General features: G+C 40.4%; 1 protein-coding gene across 1 annotated transcript; it reads right to left on the minus strand.

Annotated features, from left to right (window-relative positions):
* Positions 1-1,106: 1,106 nt before the first annotated feature.
* LOC110504163 (annexin A5-like) lies at positions 1,107-18,340 on the minus strand. Its single transcript, XM_036970014.1, has 12 exons — positions 18,319-18,340; positions 15,661-15,748; positions 13,899-13,993; positions 10,610-10,723; positions 8,038-8,128; positions 6,633-6,712; positions 6,263-6,313; positions 5,759-5,852; positions 5,340-5,435; positions 5,037-5,095; positions 4,774-4,896; positions 1,107-2,124 (listed from the first exon to the last, which is right to left on the minus strand). The coding sequence occupies exons 1-12, from the start codon at positions 18,319-18,321 to the stop codon at positions 2,065-2,067; spliced, it is 954 nt and encodes a 317-aa protein (XP_036825909.1). The 5' UTR covers positions 18,322-18,340; the 3' UTR covers positions 1,107-2,064.
* Positions 18,341-19,142: the final 802 nt, after the last annotated feature.

The raw sequence follows: 19,142 nt of genomic DNA on the forward strand, positions 1-19,142 counted from the left end.
CTACCACAGCATTTTGCAGCGATACGCCATCCCATCTGGTTTGTGCTTAGTGGGACTATCATTTGGTTTTCAACAGGACAATGCCTCTTACACACCTACAGGCTGTGTAATGGCTATTTTACCAAGAGTGATGGAGTGCTGCATCAGATGACCTGGCCTCCATAATCCCCGACCTCAACCAAAATGAGATGGTTTGGGATGAGTCGGACAGCAGAGTGAAGGAAAAGCAGCCAACAAGTGCTCAGCATTTGTGGGAATTCCTTCAAGACTGTTGGAAAAGCATTCCAGGTGAAGCTGGTTGAGTGAATGCCAAGTGTGTGCAAAGCTGTCATCAAGGCAAAGGGTGACTATTTGAAGATTCTGTTTAACTTGTTTAACACTTATTTGTTTACTACATGATTCAATACGTGTTAGTTTTGATGTCTTCACTTTTATTCTACAATGTAGAAAATGTTAATGGTACTGGTATAATAAATCTGATTCCTGGCCCTGCGTCTGAGCGGTCAAATCTGGTTTATTTGCCCTCAAGTGCTTTTTAGACTGTTATTGGCTTATTTTGTTGCTTGCTAGCTATGTTGACAGTTTTGACAATAACATGAGGGAGCTAACTAGCTTGTTAATTGTTTACAAACAAATGAGTGAATGTGCTAGAAAACTAGCAGCTTCCTAGCTAGCTAGTTCAGTCATTTTTGGCTCGCCACAGTAGTTGTTTCGAAAGTTGTATCGTCTTGCCCTTTGAGGCTTTAAAAGTCTTCTTACACTATGATTTTGAACATTCAAAGCAGCTGGGAAACGTCCATGGCAGGCATTGTTGTCGCCTTAGCTTGCTACATAACTTCTGAGTGATAGGAACCAGAGCACCACCACCAATCAGCCTACACCACAGTGCACACACCGGTCATTATTATGACATCTAGGGTAGCCATTTTAGCAAATTACTTCTGTCTGAACACACATAAATCAGATTTGGTCACTGGTAACTTGCTGTTTGGACAGTCAGTATTCCAAAACGGATTTGAGAAACAAAACGGATTTAAACATTAAGGCCTGCAGCGTGAACAAGGCTTTAGAGGCGATTGATATCTTGCATATCTGCCCCAAGTGTTCATGCATAGACAATTGCATATCATTACTTATTGACACTCCTGTTGCAATTCACCACTTCATATGTAATTCATGAGTGAAACATCATAGTAGACATTATCCTTTTAATAATTGAACAGCAGCGTTGTACCGATGTAGGATCTTAATTTGAGTCAGTTTGCTACAGCAAGAAAATAATCCTGCAGCAACAGAAATGTTCATTCATATGTGGATTATAATTAATGTAGGGGTTGATACATGTTTTTTGATAAATCAAGGCTGACAAATCAAGGCTGACATTTTAAAATGGAAATTACAAAGTTTAGAAACCTTTTGAAACCTCGAATACCCGGCAAGTTTGTATTTCCTGCCATGCAGGAAAATTCTCGGCAACAAAAGAGTGATCAAATTAAGATCCTACATCTGTATATCTAACTCCCATAGACACATACTATAGATTAAGATAGCATGTTGATTTAAGTAACAATGAAGAAGAGAACTTAAAAGTTCAAAGTTATAGCAATATTATTCTCATTATTCCCTGAAATTGTTTGACAAAACAAAGCATAGTTTGGTTGACATGACCATTAGGCTGTGTTTACATAGGCATCACAATTCTGATCTTTTGCCCAATTCACAAAACATCTGATCTGATTGGATCAAAATACCAATTATTGTAAAAAGATCAGAATTGGGCTGCCTGTGTAAACGCAGCCTTATAGTGTCAAAGAATGGGCTGATTATTTGAACAATATAAGAAAAAACAGGGCACACACTGTTAAGTTCAATATGTGTTGAATGTGGGCAATCAAGACACATAGCCAATACAGTGAAGTGGTATCTCAAGCCAATCGTCAAACAGAAGCCAATAAAGTCAAGTGTCAATTCATTGTAATTGGCAGAGAGTATCAAGTGCAGCCCATTGCCGCTCCATAACGCATCATCATAGAGCAACATCGTTGCACATCATCAAAAAGCGCCTCAGTCATTTCCTCCACAAAGGTAGAGCAGGGCCTTTCCGTAGTCCCCAGCGGTGTCGTCCTGTGAATGAGTAAACAAATAAACACAAACTGACATTTAAGGTGCATTCAGTACTATCAGACAGACGAGCAGCCTATGGGTTTTACATAGGCCCGAATACTCAGTTAGTGCAACTCGTGTACAACACATTCGACAGACCGCTTTGTCATACAACAGAGAGTTAGCCTGCAAAACCATTGTGCAGCGTCTTCACATCGGTTGTGGAAACAACATCCGCGTGAATGTTGCGTCAAATGGGTTGTACCTCAGTTGTGTCAAATGAGGGGACTGTCATTATGCACTTTGTCAACCTGACGCAAGTCAGAGCAAGGAAGGCTGCTCATCATTAACAAGGCAGAGAGCATGTCACGTTGAGTCATGTGTTGAGAATACTGACAGAGTTGACAGTGTCCTAAATGGATGATGTAGGCTGTAGATTGCGAGGTTGGAATTAAGGACACATGACAGGAGGTGGCATGTACGTACAGTGCCTTGCGAAAGTATTCGGCCCCCTTGAACTTTGCGACCTTTTGCCACATTTCAGGCTTCAAACATAAAGATATAAAACTGTATTTTTTTGTGAAGAATCAACAACAAGTGGGACACAATCATGAAGTGGAACGACATTTATTGGATATTTCTAACTTTTTTAACAAATCAAAAACTGAAAAATTGGGCGTGCAAAATTATTCAGCCCCCTTAAGTTAATACTTTGTAGCGCCACCTTTTGCTGCGATTACAGCTGTAAGTCGCTTGGGGTATGTCTCTATCAGTTTTGCACATCGAGAGACTGAATTTTTTTCCCATTCCTCCTTGCAAAACAGCTCGAGCTCAGTGAGGTTGGATGGAGAGCATTTGTGAACAGCAGTTTTCAGTTCTTTCCACAGATTCTCGATTGGATTCAGGTCTGGACTTTGACTTGGCCATTCTAACACCTGGATATGTTTATTTTTTAACCATTCCATTGTAGATTTTGCTTTATGTTTTGGATCATTGTCTTGTTGGAAGACAAATCTCCGTCCCAGTCTCAGGTCTTTTGCAGACTCCATCAGGTTTTCTTCCAGAATGGTCCTGTATTTGGCTCCATCCATCTTCCCATCAATTTTAACCATCTTCCCTGTCCCTGCTGAAGAAAAGCAGGCCCAAACCATGATGCTGCCACCACCATGTTTGACAGTGGGGATGGTGTGTTCAGCTGTGTTGCTTTTTTTTTTTTTTACGTTTTGCATTGTTGCCAAAAAGTTCAATTTTGGTTTCATCTGACCAGAGCACCTTCTTCCACATGTTTGGTGTGTCTCCCAGGTGGCTTGTGGCAAACTTTAAATGACACTTTTTATGGATATCTTTAAGAAATGGCTTTCTTCTTGCCACTCTTCCATAAAGGCCAGATTTGTGCAATATACGACTGATTGTTGTCCTATGGACAGAGTCTCACACCTCAGCTGTAGATCTCTGCAGTTCATCCAGAGTGATCATGGGCCTCTTGGCTGCATCTCTGATCAGTCTTCTCCTTGTATGAGCTGAAAGTTTAGAGGGACGGCCAGGTCTTGGTAGATTTGCAGTGGTCTGATACTCCTTCCATTTCAATATTATCGCTTGCACAGTGCTCCTTGGGATGTTTAAAGCTTGCGAAATATTTTTGTATACAAATCCGGCTTTAAACTTCTTCACAACAGTATCTCGGACCTGCCTGGTGTGTTCCTTGTTCTTCATGATGCTCTCTGCGCTTTTAACGGACCTCTGAGACTATCACAGTGCAGGTGCATTTATACGGAGACTTGATTACACACAGGTGGATTGTATTTATCATCATTAGTCATTTAGGTCAACATTGGATCATTCAGAGATCCTCACTGAACTTCTGGAGAGAGTTTGCTGCACTGAAAGTAAAGGGGCTGAATAATTTTGCACGGCCAATTTTTCAGTTTTGGATTTGTTAAAAAAGTTTGAAATATCCAATAAATGTCGTTCCACTTCATGATTGTGTCCCACTTGTTGTTGATTCTTCACAAAAAAATACAGTTTTATATCTTTATGTTTGAAGCCTGAGATGTGGCAAAAGGTCGCAAAGTTCAAGGGGGCCGAATACTTTCGCAAGGCACTGTATGTACTGGTCCTATCCGTTTGGAATTACACCAGTCTAGTACGCCCTCTGTGGTGCCTGACATCTCCCATGTGAATGGGGCTGAAACCAGATGTGTGTATTCTTCCTATCCAGATACGGATGAGCTAAAGACCTAGGAGGATGTGCACGAGAGCAACAGTTTGTCACAGTAGCCAACTCGCTACATTATTTTGGGATCCTGTGGCCGGAGCAGATGGAATAACAGGACCTGTTACTCAGGTGACATCGCAGTGTAATGGTGTGTGGCAAAAATGTATCTCATGAATCTAGTGGCACTGGAGAGGTGGTAGCTGGGTATAGAGATAGATTGTTAGGGTTAGTCCCTCTGGGATGAAGGTGAGACTAGTGCATTGTACCTGGTTAGAGGAGAGACTAGTCCACTGTACCGGAATGGTTAGCTCATTGGACCTGAATAGTTATAAGGGAGACTAGCCTTTTGTACCAGAATGGTTAGAGGAGAGAATAGCCCATTGTACCTGAATAAATAAAAAGGGAGACTAGCCTTTTGTACCAGAATGGATAGAGGAGAGATTTGCCCCCTGTACCTGAATGGTGTTGTAGAGCGAGGCCCCATACATCTTCTTAAAGCAGGCTCTGATGTCCAGCATGTCTGTCTCACTCCTGGACACCATGATTCTCATCAGAGTCTGGTCATCAGTGCCAGCACGCTAACAATAAACAATAGACATCACAATTACAAATGCCTAAACCTAAACTACTGAATCACTTTTGGAGATATGCGATGGCAATTCAAACTTTCGCGCAAATCGTCCACGGAATGATTGATAACAAACACAAAAGAGCATACCCTCATAGACCCATTGAGAGACTCCGCAAAGTAGGCTGGGACACTCTTAGCACACTTCACTATGGAAAAGGAAGATGGCATTCCCAAATGATTTATTAATGTTTCATTATAATGCATGCATGCAATACGTACAGTACGTAAGTGACTGTTTTTTTTAAGTTTGATTTATCAAAATGCAATAGAGAAATCCCATTCTTTAAGTGTGTTATATTTCAGTTTTGTATATTTGTCTTCTTCTTTTATTTTTTTAGTTTTTTTTAATTACCTTGCTGTGTCTTGCTTATTATCATTGTAAAGTCTTACCAACAGCCAGCAATAAGTTCTCCAGGTTTCCAGTAGTCTCACCCTCAATGCTGTCCTCGATATCACTGCCAGCCAGCTTCTTGTAGGCGTCAAACACTTACAATCAAAAATACAAAAATACAAATGAGAATGTGATGTTATTTGATGTTACAATAAAAGTGCAGAATGCTATTCTGTTTTTATGATTGAACAAAATGGCCGTAATCACTAATTTACACCGTGGAAATAAAACATCCAGAATCCCAGAGCTGATTAAAGAGCAAGCACTAAAAGTTAAAGCTTGCACTTGGGAGGCATTTTAACACACGCACGCACGCACACACGCACGCACACGCACACACACGCACGCACACACACGCACACGCACGCACACACACGCACACACACGCACACACACACACACACACACACACACACACCTAGGCGAAGGTGTTCATGGCTCCTGTTGCCCAGGATGTTGATGAATTTCTCCACGTCTGTGCCAACCTTCCCCTCGCCAGCAGCAAACAGTTCCTGAAACATATACTGGTCACTGGATTTCACTGAATATTATAAAGGCCATGGAGTGGATGACAAAAGGCAAAAAGAACCTTCAGGGGACCTATATTATACATGCATGTGTAATTAGTAAATGTACCGTAGCCTACAATACTGTTCCAACCTACAAAAACAAAAATAGCTTTGAGGACAGAAATGTCTTTTCCAGTTAGCAAATGTCCTAAGTAAATGTTTCACGTCGATCATTTATCAGAGAGCACTGTGATACTGCCTTGAAGCTTGCTTTGTCCTTTAGGCCTATGGTAGTAGTTTGAAGGCATATCCTAAGCATGTTAACATTTGAGCGCTGAAGACAAAATGTCATTATGTCTTGCGCTATAGCATATCACTTAGCGAGCACCCACCCACCCATAGGGTTTCGTTACCTTTGCGTCGTTCTCAATCCTGTCTTCATCCACCCCTTCGTCTCTGCTCCCCTACAACAACGGGGAAAAAACAGAGGAGCAAAGGGGAAGAAAGAACAAAGGCAAAAGGTCAGTGCGTCATGGGAGAAGAGCCATGTCTACCCTTTCGTCACCTAATTTCGCTGAGTGTCACCCAACCTGGCGACCTGATGGGTTAGGTTACCAGACAATGATATACAGTATGCGTCACTCCCTCCTCCTTCCTCACTCTATGCCCACCTCAACTTAACCACTCATGACTTTATAATGGCATCACCAAAGCACTCTCATTATTAGAAGAAAATATCTCTCTCCTCCCTTTGTGTCATCCCTCCTTCCCCACTTTGTTTACCTGCAGAAGGATCACTAGAAGCTTTTGGAAGTGGCCCGAGGTGTCACCAGTGATATCTTTCTCCAGCTTGCCACCGCACTCTGAGATAGATGAGAAGAGAGAGAAGGGAAGGGCAGAAGATTGCTTACACTTATCTCTGACAATAGTCGCCAATGGCAGAAATGGACTCTGATTGGTCGTGCTCAGTTTAGCCAAAGATCTCCGCCAGGGGGATTTGATTAGAAGGGTAACAGATGGATCAGGCTTCTCCAGTGTTCAACTCAGATGGCCAGTGTGGCTCTTTTCCTTGGCCTATTGTGCCAGTAGCTTGGTTCCAGAACAGTTTGTGCTGTGACAATGGTGTGATAATGACCATAGGAGTTGGCACGAAAAAAATAACATGAACAAAATCACGTGAGGAAAAAGGCAAACCAGCAGTGGGATGCAGGGTGCAATGTTGCTGGAAGGAACGTGCCAAAACTTGGAAAAAAGACAGTGAAAGCAAAATGCCAGGGTAACATAACCCAAGACAGGGAAAATGCAAGGAAAGGGGGAGGAGGACATTTATTGAATTGCAATATCATAAATGATGTTTTACTGAAAATAATTATTTTCCATCCATTTACAATTAATTTAAAGAGTTTCATTCCAAAACATTATATATCCATTTTCAGAAATGTTGGTAAATTAGCTAGTACTGTTTAAAACCTCTTCAGGATTGGTGGGTCCCCTGCGGGATGGTGGAGCTAACGTAGGCTAATGCGATTAGCATGAGGTTGTAAGTATCAAGAACATTTCCCAGGACATAGACACATCTGATATTGGCAGAAAGTTTTAATTCTTGTGAATCGAACTACACTGTCCAATTTACAGTAGCTATTACAAGTGAAAGAATACCATGCTATTGTTTGAGGAGAGTGCACAGTTGTAAACATGGAAAGTTAGTAATAAAGAAATTCTAGAATAAGAATGAGTGGAAGAGACGGACATTCAGATTGAAAGCAAGGTTCCACAATATGTGGACGACCGGTGGCCGGTATTGCATTCTGGGAGACAATCTGTCTCTGCTTTAGCTAATTTTTCCCATTTTTGGAAAAGCGCAGATCCAGCATTTGAAAGCAGAAACATTACGGTATCAAGGTTATGCAGATGGTTGTAAAATGTGGAATGTGTCACTTTATTTGTTGGACCGTGAAAACATCCCGTGGATTGTGTTCGACCCAACTTCTCTCCACTGTTGACTAAACATGGTTACAGATGTTTTTATGGGATGATACCGCGACACTCATAAAGGTGATTTATTGAACGCCTATTTATACCGTCCGCTTAAGTGCTACCTGTTTTCCTTGTGGAGCCTCTCACCTTTCTCTAGCAGATGAAGAATGAAATACGTTATGAATGTGTCATGAGACATTCAACCGCTCACCTTTCTTGTAGACTTTGACGATGTCTTTAATCTGGGCGCAGGTCCTGGACGCTAGGATCTCAATTAGCACGTCGTCATCAGTCCCGGCTCCCTGGGGAAGAGCAGTCAGAGACCGTCAGAAAATGTCACTCAAAACTCAATAACTGGCTGACAATTATGTAACAACCAGCTAGCAAGCGCTTTAATTGAATTCAGTACATGTGGACATGGTTAAAAAAAAAAGTGCACGATTAAAAAATGTTGCACCATCAAGGTATGGAAAGCTCTTAGAGACTAACCCAGACTCAAAAGCTGTAATCGTTGCCAAAGATTCCACTACAAAGTACTGACTCAAGGGTGTGAATACTTATGTAAATGAGATACTTCTGTATTTCATTTTCAATAAATACGTTTGGAGAAAAAAAGAGAGTCTAAAAACATGTTTTCAATGTGTCATCGTTGGGTACCATGGGTAGATGGGTGAGGAAAATTCTTTATTTAATCCATTTTGAATTCAGGCTGTAACATAACAAAATGTGTAATAAGTCAGGAGGTATGAATACTTTCTGAAGGAAAAGTATGTACAGTGCATACGTAAATTATTGAGACCCCTTGACTTTTTTCACATTTTGTTACGTTACAGCTTTATTCTAAAATGTATTAAATTGTTTTTTTGTTCCTCATCAATCTACCCCATTATGACAAAGCAAAAGCAGATTTTTTAGAATTTAAAAAAAATATATAAAAAAAAAAAAACATTCATATCACATGTGCGTAAGTATTCAAACCCTTTACTCAGTACTTTGTTGAAGCACCTTTGGTAGCGATTACAGCCTTGAGTCTTCTTGGGTATGATGCTGCAAGCTTGGTACATCTGTATTTGGGGAGTTTCCTCCATTCCTCTCTGCAGATCCTCTCAATCTATGTCAGGTTGGATGGGGAGCGTTGCTGCACAGCTACTTTCAGGTCTCTCCAGAGATGTTCGATTGGGTTCAAGTCCAGGCTCTGGCTGGGCCGCTCAAGGCCCTGCATTATTTGGGCTGTGTGCTTAGGGTCGTTGTCCTGTTGGAAGGTGTACCTTCGCCCCAGTCTGAGGTCCTGAGCACTCCGGGCGGGACAGGTTTTCATCAAGGATCTCTCTGTACTTTGCTCCTGACTAGTCTCCCAGTCCCTGCCACTTAAAAACATCCCTGATGACATCGTGTGGGTGAGCGGTTTGCTGATATTTTTTTCTATGTCAATTTGAATGCACAGAGATACCGTGACGAGATCCTGAGCCCCACTATCGTGCCATTCATCTGCTGCCGTCACCTCATGTTTCAGCATGATAACGCACGGCACCATGTTGCAAGGATCTGTACACAATTCCTGGAAGCTGAAAATGTCCCAGATCTTCCATGGCCTGCATACTCAGATACTCATAGTTCGGGATGCTCCAGACCGACGTGTACGACAGTGTGTTTCATTTCCCACCAATATCCAGCAACTTCACACGGTCATTGAAGAGGAGTGGGACAACATTCCCAAAGGCCAAAATCAACAGCCTGATCAACTCTATGCGAAGGAGGTGTGTCACAATGCATGAGGCAAATGGTGGTCACATCAGATACTGTCTGGTTTTCTGATCCACGTGCCGACCTGTTTTTTAAGCTATCTGTGACCAAAATACTCACATCTTTATTCTCAGTTGTGTGAAATCCATAGATTAGGGCCTAATTAATTCATTTCAACTGACTGATTCCATATATGATAGGCAACTCAGTAAAATCTTTGAAAATGTTGCACGTTGCGTTCACATTTATGTTCAGTGGTGTGTGTGTGTGTGTGTGTGTGTGTGTGTGTGTGTGTGTGTGTGTGTGTGTGTGTGTGTGTGTGTGTGTGTGTGATTTGAACTTTTCGCATCAAAATACGTTTATCTCCAGGAGACAGAATGCGTCTCCTTCCTGAGCGGTATGACGGCTGCGTGGTCCCATGGTGTTTATACTTGGGTACTATTGTTTGTACAGATGAACATGGTACCTTCATGTGTTTGGAAATTGAACCAAATTGAACCAGAATGAACCAGACTTGTGGAGGTCTATAATTTTCTTTCTGAGGTCTTGGCTGATTTCTTTTGATTTTCCCATGATGTCAAGCAGAGGCACTGAGTTTGAAGGTAGGCCTTGAAATACATTCACAGGTGCACCTCCAATTGACTCAAATTATGTAAATTAGTCTATCAGAAGCTTCTAAAGCCATGACATAATTTTCTGGATTTTTCCAAGCTGTTTAAAGGCACAGTCAACTTTGTGTATGTAAACTTCTGACCCACTGGAATTGTGATACAGTGACTTATAAGTGAAATAATTTGTCTGTAAACAATTGTTGGAAAAATGACTTGTGTCATGGACAAAGTAGATGTCCTAACCGACTTGCCAAAACTATAGTTTGTTAACAAGAAATTTATGGAGTAGTTGAAAACGAGTTTTAATGACTCCAACCTAAGTGTATGTAAACTTCCGACTTCACCTGAATATTGCATGTTTGACTGCACAATATATGACTTATTCTTGGATCCATAACCAAACATAGACTATACATTGCTATACTTTACCTTGAGTGCTTTGTGGAGTTGAGAGGCGTCATAGGAAATGGGAGGCGTCATCAATGCCACAACGAGCGTCTCGAACAAGCCTCCGAGCTCCGACTTTAAAGCACTCACAAGGTCCTGTAGAAAAATAAAGACAATATTAAGATAACTTAGACAACAGAAGGGTTTTCCGGTAGAATTCTCTTTTTATTAAGAAATATCTGAACAAATGGAGCCACAATTGCTTACTCAATCGGTACATTTGAATTATTCACAAGATCCTGAGGAAAAAAAGGCACTTTGAACAATGGAGAATTGTTTTTTTATCTCGATCAATACATTTAAATAATTAACTATTTTGACGATTCATATTCTGATAACTTTGACAATGAAGGAAGCGTTTGCTTTGGATTTTCTTTAAGTAATAGGAAAATATTTGAATAAAAGAACAGAAGTCCTTAAGTCAATCAATACATTTGAATGATTAACGGATGTTTTGAGGACTCGTGCCCACAGAATCGTAAGCTAACGTGTGGCTCATGAGAGAGAGCTCAAGTTATTAGTGTTGACTCTAAAATACATCAGTTGAGTCAACCCTAAGAGAGAGAGAGTTATCAGGGACCCTGTTAACTAAATATATTATTGGCTTTCCTCTTATGATAAGGCATCGGCCACTTCAACACATTACTCACAGAAGTGTATGTCGGGAATTTATTTTTATTAGCTGTTTATCATAGATTTTGGCATGTTTTATTTTTGTAATGATCTGAACAGGCAGGAGGGAGGGAGGGAGGGAGGGAGGGAGGGAGGGAGGGAGGGAGGGAAGGAGAGAGGGAGAGAGAGAGAGAGAGAGATTAAATGAATGAAGAACAACATGAAAGGGAGATTGGAAAGGAAAAAAGAAGAGGGGGAGGATGGAGGTGTGGGGAGAGAGAGATTGTGAGTGGTGGGTGGGTAGGTGGGTGGGTGGAAGGTAGAGAAACTTATGGCATGCGTGGGTGTAAAATACTTCAGAACCCTCATGAGGGCCAACTGTATATTGTAGGCATTGGACAGATGCTATTCGTCACAGATAAGTCAAAAACCTCTTGGAGCCCCTGGGCTGCTAGCTGCCAGGGGTTTCTAGCTGCAATTGCTATACAGTCACGCCAACCTGCCTATACTAATAAACCACAAATCTGACAGTAACAGTAAAGAATTTTGGCAGTGTGTGGATGGAATACTCTAGTCCTTTTTAGTAACATTAGAACATATGTAACTGTAACAGTCCTTACAAAAAAAACATGAAAAAAATCACGTGGAAAAAAAAAACACTTTAAAATGGGGTTTTCAGACACGTGTCAACACAAAACATGTGAAAAAATGTCACGTACAATTAAAAAAAACAAATGTTGCAAAGCTGGTTGAGAGAATGCCAAGAGTGCGCAAAGCTGTCATCAAGGCAACGGGTAGCTACTTTGAAGAATCTCAAATATTAAAGTATATTATGATTTGTTTAACACCTTTTTGGTTACTACATTATTCCATGTGTGTTATTTGATAGTTTTGATTTCTTCACTATTATTCTACAATGTAGAAAATAGTCAAAATAAAGAAAAGTGTCCAAACTTTGTGTCTAAACTTTTGACTGGTATGTAAATGTGATAATTTCGTTTTTTTTTTTATAGATACATTTACACACCAAAATAAATCACCAAACCAATTTTTGCTTTGTCATTATGGGGTATTGTGTGTAGATTGATGAGGGAAAAACATTTTTTAAATAAATTTTAGAATAAGGCTGTAATCTAGTAAAATGTGGACAAAGTCAAGGAGTCTGAATACTTTCCGAAGGCACTGGGTGTGGTTCTCAGGACACGTTTGAAGTTTCACATGTGTGTTTTTTCACGTTTATGTCTCACCATTTCCAGCTACATCTGGTCTTCCATTCAGTGACCGACCAGGACCGGCCCTGCTAAGCTTCAGAGGCAAACCAGCAGTGGGATACAGGGTGCTATGTTGCTGGAAAAACTTGTGCCAAAACTTGCAACAGGCAGCAAAAGCAAAGGCCATAGTAACCAAAGATAGAGAAAATTGCAGGAAAGAGGGAGGTGTTTTATTTAATCATGTTATCATGTATATTTTTTACTTTCAACATTTTTTTTTGCATCCGTTTACAATTCATTTTCTCCTTGCATTTCAAAATGATTTCCTTGCAATATTTAGTTTTGCTATCAATATTTGTGGGTTCATGTTTTGCTTTCGATACCGTTATTTTTGTTTAAAATACAACGAAAATGATATTAATGGCAAAAAATAACACACTCACTAGAGGATTGGACCATATGATAAAACTATTACTATATTACACTATTAATCACCACCACAGTTTCAGTAAAAAAGTTGAGGGATGGAGCTGGAGAAATGCAATTACTCTCAAATCCATAGACCACGCAATGGGTGTAAGGACTGGCCATCCATGACATCAAAATGATAGTTTTAGCCATGTTTTTAGGCTTTGTTTACAAACATTGGAGCAAAACAAGCTTACATTTTGGGTTCTGAGGCGGTACGACAGTTGAACTAAGCTTATGAGGCATTTATACGTCATATTCTTCAAGAATCAATGGGTTCAAATAATTCATTTAGAAGTCCAAAAATGGATGGAGCAACTAAGGACTTCCCCTTTAATCAGGCAGTGACCTTCAGACAGCAAAACTGTGTCGCCATTTGAACGTGATCCATTAACCCCCCCCCCCCCCCCCAAAAAACAATTTATCCTGTCCACTGTTCCATGAATGTCCTGCAAAATAATTTCCTTGCCCCTCATTGGGCTTTTTAGATGTGGTTTCCCTAATTCCACCGGTGGAAACATTGCTTCTGCAACATGCTAAAACCATCTTCACGTGTGAGGAGAAGAACGTTATTTCAAACCCACATGTTTGTTTTTTGTTTTTACATGTGAAACAGCAAATGTGTTTTCACATGTGAACGTTTTAAACATGCGCAACTGCAAATTTGGCAGTGGTGTTAACATGTTAACTGTAAATGTAATACATGTGAAAATATTTAAGCTCCACATGTGAAAACAACAATTTCACATGTGGAAATGTGATTTCATATGTGAAAATGCAAATTTGACATGTGTTTTTTGTTGTAAGGGTGTAATACGAGCACATCTAATTGTTTTCCCATTAGGTAACCCCCGAGTAGACCAGCTCGTCTTGGCTGAGTAATGGTGAGGTTGGTGACAACGTCACAACAGTGTTGGTGACATGATCTGTAGGCATCAATCAGACGATACGTGTCGCCTGTCATCGGCTTCCTGTCTCACCTTTCCGTGGGCCTTCTTGTACGCCGCCTTGATTTCCTGCCGTTGATTGTTGCTGCGCGATGTCAGGAGCATGAGAATGGTGTCCTCATCAGTGCCTGTCAAACATGATGGCAAACATACATTAATTGATCTTAAATCAGTGACATGAGAACGTGTCTTAATAATTAATTGCAGAACTCATTAAAACAAGGCCACCCTTAACAGTATGGAATAACTCTTGTAAGTTACCACATTGTCCATTATATTGGTGTAGCGCACCAAGTAAGGAAATGAAGTCTGTGTTTTCAACGATAAAGGGATGATTCTCCCAAAAACGTACATTTGTCAGATATTTCCATGCTCCAAAAGTGGTCTAATGTCGAGCTGAGTCCGTATTCTATAAATAGAGTGTGGTTTAAATGGCAGGAACATGGTGTTCTGTGTCAAACTTGGTCAAACTCAATGTGGCTCGGACCACGCTATATGAATTCAAGAAAATCTACAGATCTCAATTAGATTGGCACCGTGTAATCGCATCTAGAGGATGAACTCCCCTTTAATAAGCAGTAGATCAACATATGCACCTATTCTCACCAGGGAAATAACGAGTTAAATGGACTAATGCACAAACAATCAATACCAATACCTTTAAAAGGCATCAATACCTCTGCGGTAAAACATTGAAGTACAGAAAAGCAATTAATGCCAGGGCTGAGACAAAGCCCCAGCATTTCTTGGGCAACGTTGAAATAGATTCGTTATCCGTACTTAACTATGCCATAAAGCAGGTCCCAGTTTATAATGTGATCTGGTTCAAAGCACAGAGTTCAGATTGATTATTAGATTCAATGATAAATCAACCTATAATTCAACAACATATGTCTCCATTTTACGATCGTCTTCCCCTTTACTTCCTTTGTAGACACTATGTGTCTTTAGGGCTTAAGGCCATCAAATGCACCACAACACTGGAACAATTGGTTTATGTACTGCTGTGATGAATTCCAGGTCATTACAGATGGAAACGAAGTTCAAAGGTCAAATAGGCTAAACGAATCTGAAATAGATTATTTATTTTTCTCTCCCGTATCATGTTGGAGCTGAACACTGCCTTTGTGTAACCTTTATTTAACTAGGCAAGTCAGTTAAGAACAAATTCTTATTTTCAATGAAGGCCTAGTGGGTTAACTGCCTGTTCAGGGGCAGAACTACAGATTTGTACCTTGTCAGCTCGGGGATTTGAACTCGCAACCTTTCGGCTGCTAGTCCAACGCTTTAACCACTAGGCTACTCTGCCGCCTTTTTGAAGCTCGAGAATATAGATTAGCAACCCTCGCTTAAGATGAATAGAGGAAAAAGTTCCATAAAAACATGCCATTACAGTGGCATTATCCCGAAGAATTGCAGGGGAATAAAGTCTTGCATGAGATATTTAAGTACAGGTAGATATAGTACTTGCCTGCACACCAAGCTAAGGCAGTTTTTCTAAGCAAAAAAAAAAAAAACTAATTAAGAAGTAAAAACTCTGTAAATTCTGCTTGTTACTAGTTCATTACAGTGTAATTAAATATTTAGCAGTTTCTCTGGTAGAGTTTACATCTGGTCATATGTGGCTCAGTTGGTAAGAGTGTGGCGCTAGAAACGGCAGGTTTATGAGTTCAATTGCCACTGAGGCCACATACTAAAATGTATGCCCTCACTATACTGTAAAATCACTTTCAAAAAGTGTCTGCTAAATTGCACATATTGTTATATTTATAAACATTAAGTGCATCGAACTCACCTATGCCTTTCATGGCCTTGTGCAGGAGCTCAGCATCCTGCTTGGCATTGAAGTTGACAAAGTCTTTCACACTGCCTCTATGGGAATCCTGTGGGGAAAGAAATAACAACGGATGAACACCGTGAACCGAATACAGAGGACGTTGCCTGCATTTCCTTAATATGTGTTGTTGTGGGACAGACATGGGAGAAAATGTTTTGCACAATCAAACTATAATCTAGCTAGCACGTTTGGTTGCAGAAGCAAACGCTTAACATCAGAAGGGGGATACTCGTGGAATGTTGTGCAGCTGTGTGTCTCCATGCTATCCCCCTGAACTGAAACTTGTTCACAAGGTTGTTCTCAATAGACACTTTGCAATACTTTATTTTGTCCCTTCCATACCTGTCCAAATCAGGGGGGTATTCCCTTACAGATGGTTAGGCTACTGTAATGTAGTCTGTGTTAATCTACATATATGTTAACCATCATTGCTAATTCAGAAGTAAACACATACTGTTCAAGCTCACGTTGATAGGCCCATGTCTTGTAGAGTCATAATTCTTTCAATTGTACTTGGTTTCGATCTCTGAGGAAAATAGCATTTGAGGAGAAAAGCAATATAACATCTCTTTCAGCCTCAGCCTCAGTCGGATGCCAGCGAAGGTTTAGATTTGAGAAAATTAGCTTCCCCTCCAGTCAGCAAAACTCCCTTCCCACAATTTGCTTTGTTGTGCATCTTTGTCTACTTAACAAGATCATACTGGTATGTGCTGATAAAAAATAAAAAAATGAATCGACTGAATATCCGATTCCGCTACATATTGAGATTGCTGCTGGTTGGCTATGTTTAGCTAATGGTTGACATGTTAGCCATTAACCATTGGGGAAGCATTATCAAATCAAATCCAATTTTATTGGTCACATACACATGATTAGCAGATGCTATTGCGAGTGTAGCGAAATGCTTGTGGTTCTAGTTCCGACAGGGCGGTCAAATCTGACAAGTAATCCAACAATTCCACAGCAAATCAAATCAAATCGTATTTGTCACATGCACCGAATACAACAGGTGTAGGTGTTACCTTACAGTAAAATGCTTACTTACTGTACAAGCCCATAACCAACAATTAAGTTAAGAAAAATACCTAAAAAATAAGAAATAAAAGTAACAAATAATTAAAGGGAAAGCAGTAAAATAACGATAGCGAGGCTATATACAGGCGAGGCTAACTACCTAATTATGGGTCAAATTAAAGGCTATCAGCACAAGGTATTCAATTCTTTAATCATTAAAGATATTGATATTAGAGAGCAACTGGATTTACAAGACAAGGGGTGAATAGATATAGTGGGCGAGGGGTGAAGACTCCATCAGTGGCGGCTGGTGACGTAATATTTGAGGAGAATGATGGATTCATATTATTTTGAAGGAAAAAAACAAAGAAACGGAATGAAGATCTCGATCTGATCATGACCTGAGCCACTCGCATTTACATTCAAGTTCACATGGTTCATAATAACCAGAAAAGGTTTTGAGAAATAATTAATTTAATTAAATGAGTAAAGTTACCAGGAGGCAGCAACTGAATACCACACCTAAGTAAAAAAAATACAAATCTAATATTGAATGGACATTAAAGGTTAGTGTCTTAGGTTTTTCATTAACAATTAAAGATGTCTTCTCTTTCCCTGCAGGCATTGAAGTAATAACGCAAAGACAGACAGGCAAACTGCAGAAACAGTAATCAACCAATGCAAATAGGTCTACGGGACAATCCACTGTTAGATTGATGGCATTTGGCTGTATTTACTCAATGGTTGAAACCCGTCTCGAGTCACACCTACCAAAAGATACCCACCCTCCCTCCCTCCCTCCCTCCCTCCCTCCCTCCCTCCCTCCCTCCCTCCCTCCCTCCCTCCCTCCCTCCCTCCCTCCCTCCCTCCCTCCCTCCCTCCCTCCCTCCCTCCCTCCCTCCCTCCCTCCCAGTCTGTCTGTCTGTTTCCAACGCAGAGTGATTAGAGTCTTCTTAGATGTATGTGTAGGGATTGCAAGTGCAGACTGAGCAAGGACATTGCTATGCCGAGCTAGAGACCCATCAGTGAAGATTGCCTAACCTGACTACCTCAAGGGATATTCAAGTCAGGTCTCCCCCAATGAAACCCTATTCTAGGTGGGTGGGCTTAGACCCACGCTATCCCTGTTACCGTCCTTACGGTAATACAACACTATGCAAATGAACCACCATTATGAGGAAGTGGTGCATGGAAGTCAACATCTGACTGTCTTTTTAATCATCGAATCAACTTGTTAGAAATATTCATAACGAGCTGAAGAAGCGACTGGAATTGCAAATAAATAAAGAACTGAACCGGATTAAATTTGTTTCAAGAAATTAGAGCTTGATGTCACAGCAGGAGAGCTGTTTGCTGTCATATTGCACTTTTAATGAGTACATCTCCATAGTGAGTGATTAACTTGAAGTTTCAAATGAATACGTGGAAATGAGATGCTCTTAATTGGTAATAATACACTTGTTATGTTATTAGCATATTCTCCAGTTCACTGTGTAGTTTGGTTAATGATCCCATGTCAACCAGAACTGGTGCGGTCCATTTCACTGCTGTATTTGCAATGTTTTGAACTAACACCGCGGTAAACAAACAAAAAACACTTACCATGAGATGTAACTTGTTGATGAGACAATGTAGAATTGATCAAATCTGAAAAAGCAATTTTGCAAGCTCACATGTCATCATTTACAATGGCACTGAGAGTCACGCTTCTAAGAGCATCAATTTAACAACGGCAAATGGTCTGTCGGATTTTGTAGGAAAACATGGAAATTCACAAGTCGAATTAATTAAGTGTAGGATATCAAATGCACAAATATGTTTGTCTATATTAAATGCACTAATGATTTTCTGAAAAGTCAAAAACAAAAAAACACTGCAGTATAAACCATGTGAATAATAACAAGAACTAAAAGGTATCTTACCAAAGGTGTCTTGTTCTTTACCTCTGAGAATGGAAAGTGCAGTAAAGATACAGCAGGCTGTGAAAATGTAATGGGTATTGACACTCCTCTACTCCATGCTTCTTAATGCTTCCTAAGCGCTCGACAACAACAGTGTGGGGAAGACCTAACTGAACTACTCCACTGTCCAAACAAAGTATCCTATTTCAGCAGCTGTCAATCAAACGGGGGATTATGACCTAATGCATTCTGACGTTTTCACAGTGTAGTATCTGGATGATACATTTGCCACACTAACACATGAACACGAGAGACTGTTGTAACAATGGACAGGGATCCAATGAAGAAATATGAAATTTCAGCTTAGAATTTACCTAAAATAGCGTTATAATCGGGGATTTCAGACATCAGACACTTTGTTTCACCCACATCCCAACTATCCCATTCCAGCCTTATGTTTAATTTAGTGGAATCACATATCAGGTGGATTGTGGCTCTGTACTCCAGCATTTTGGATTTGAGATC

This window comes from Oncorhynchus mykiss, chromosome 31 (assembly GCF_013265735.2).
Source record: "Oncorhynchus mykiss isolate Arlee chromosome 31, USDA_OmykA_1.1, whole genome shotgun sequence".
Classification (NCBI taxonomy): Eukaryota; Metazoa; Chordata; class Actinopteri; order Salmoniformes; family Salmonidae; genus Oncorhynchus; species Oncorhynchus mykiss.

What these genes read in the sequence shown, in the direction of transcription:
- LOC110504163 (XM_036970014.1), bottom strand. An exon ending in GAACTTATTGCTGGCTGTTG is followed by an intron (nt 5,096 to 5,339) that starts GTAAGACTTTAC and finishes CCTTTTCCATAG; the next exon opens with TGAAGTGTGCTAAGAGTGTC. An exon ending in CTCTCAATGGGTCTATGAGG is followed by an intron (nt 4,897 to 5,036) that starts GTATGCTCTTTT and finishes GTTTATTGTTAG; the next exon opens with CGTGCTGGCACTGATGACCA.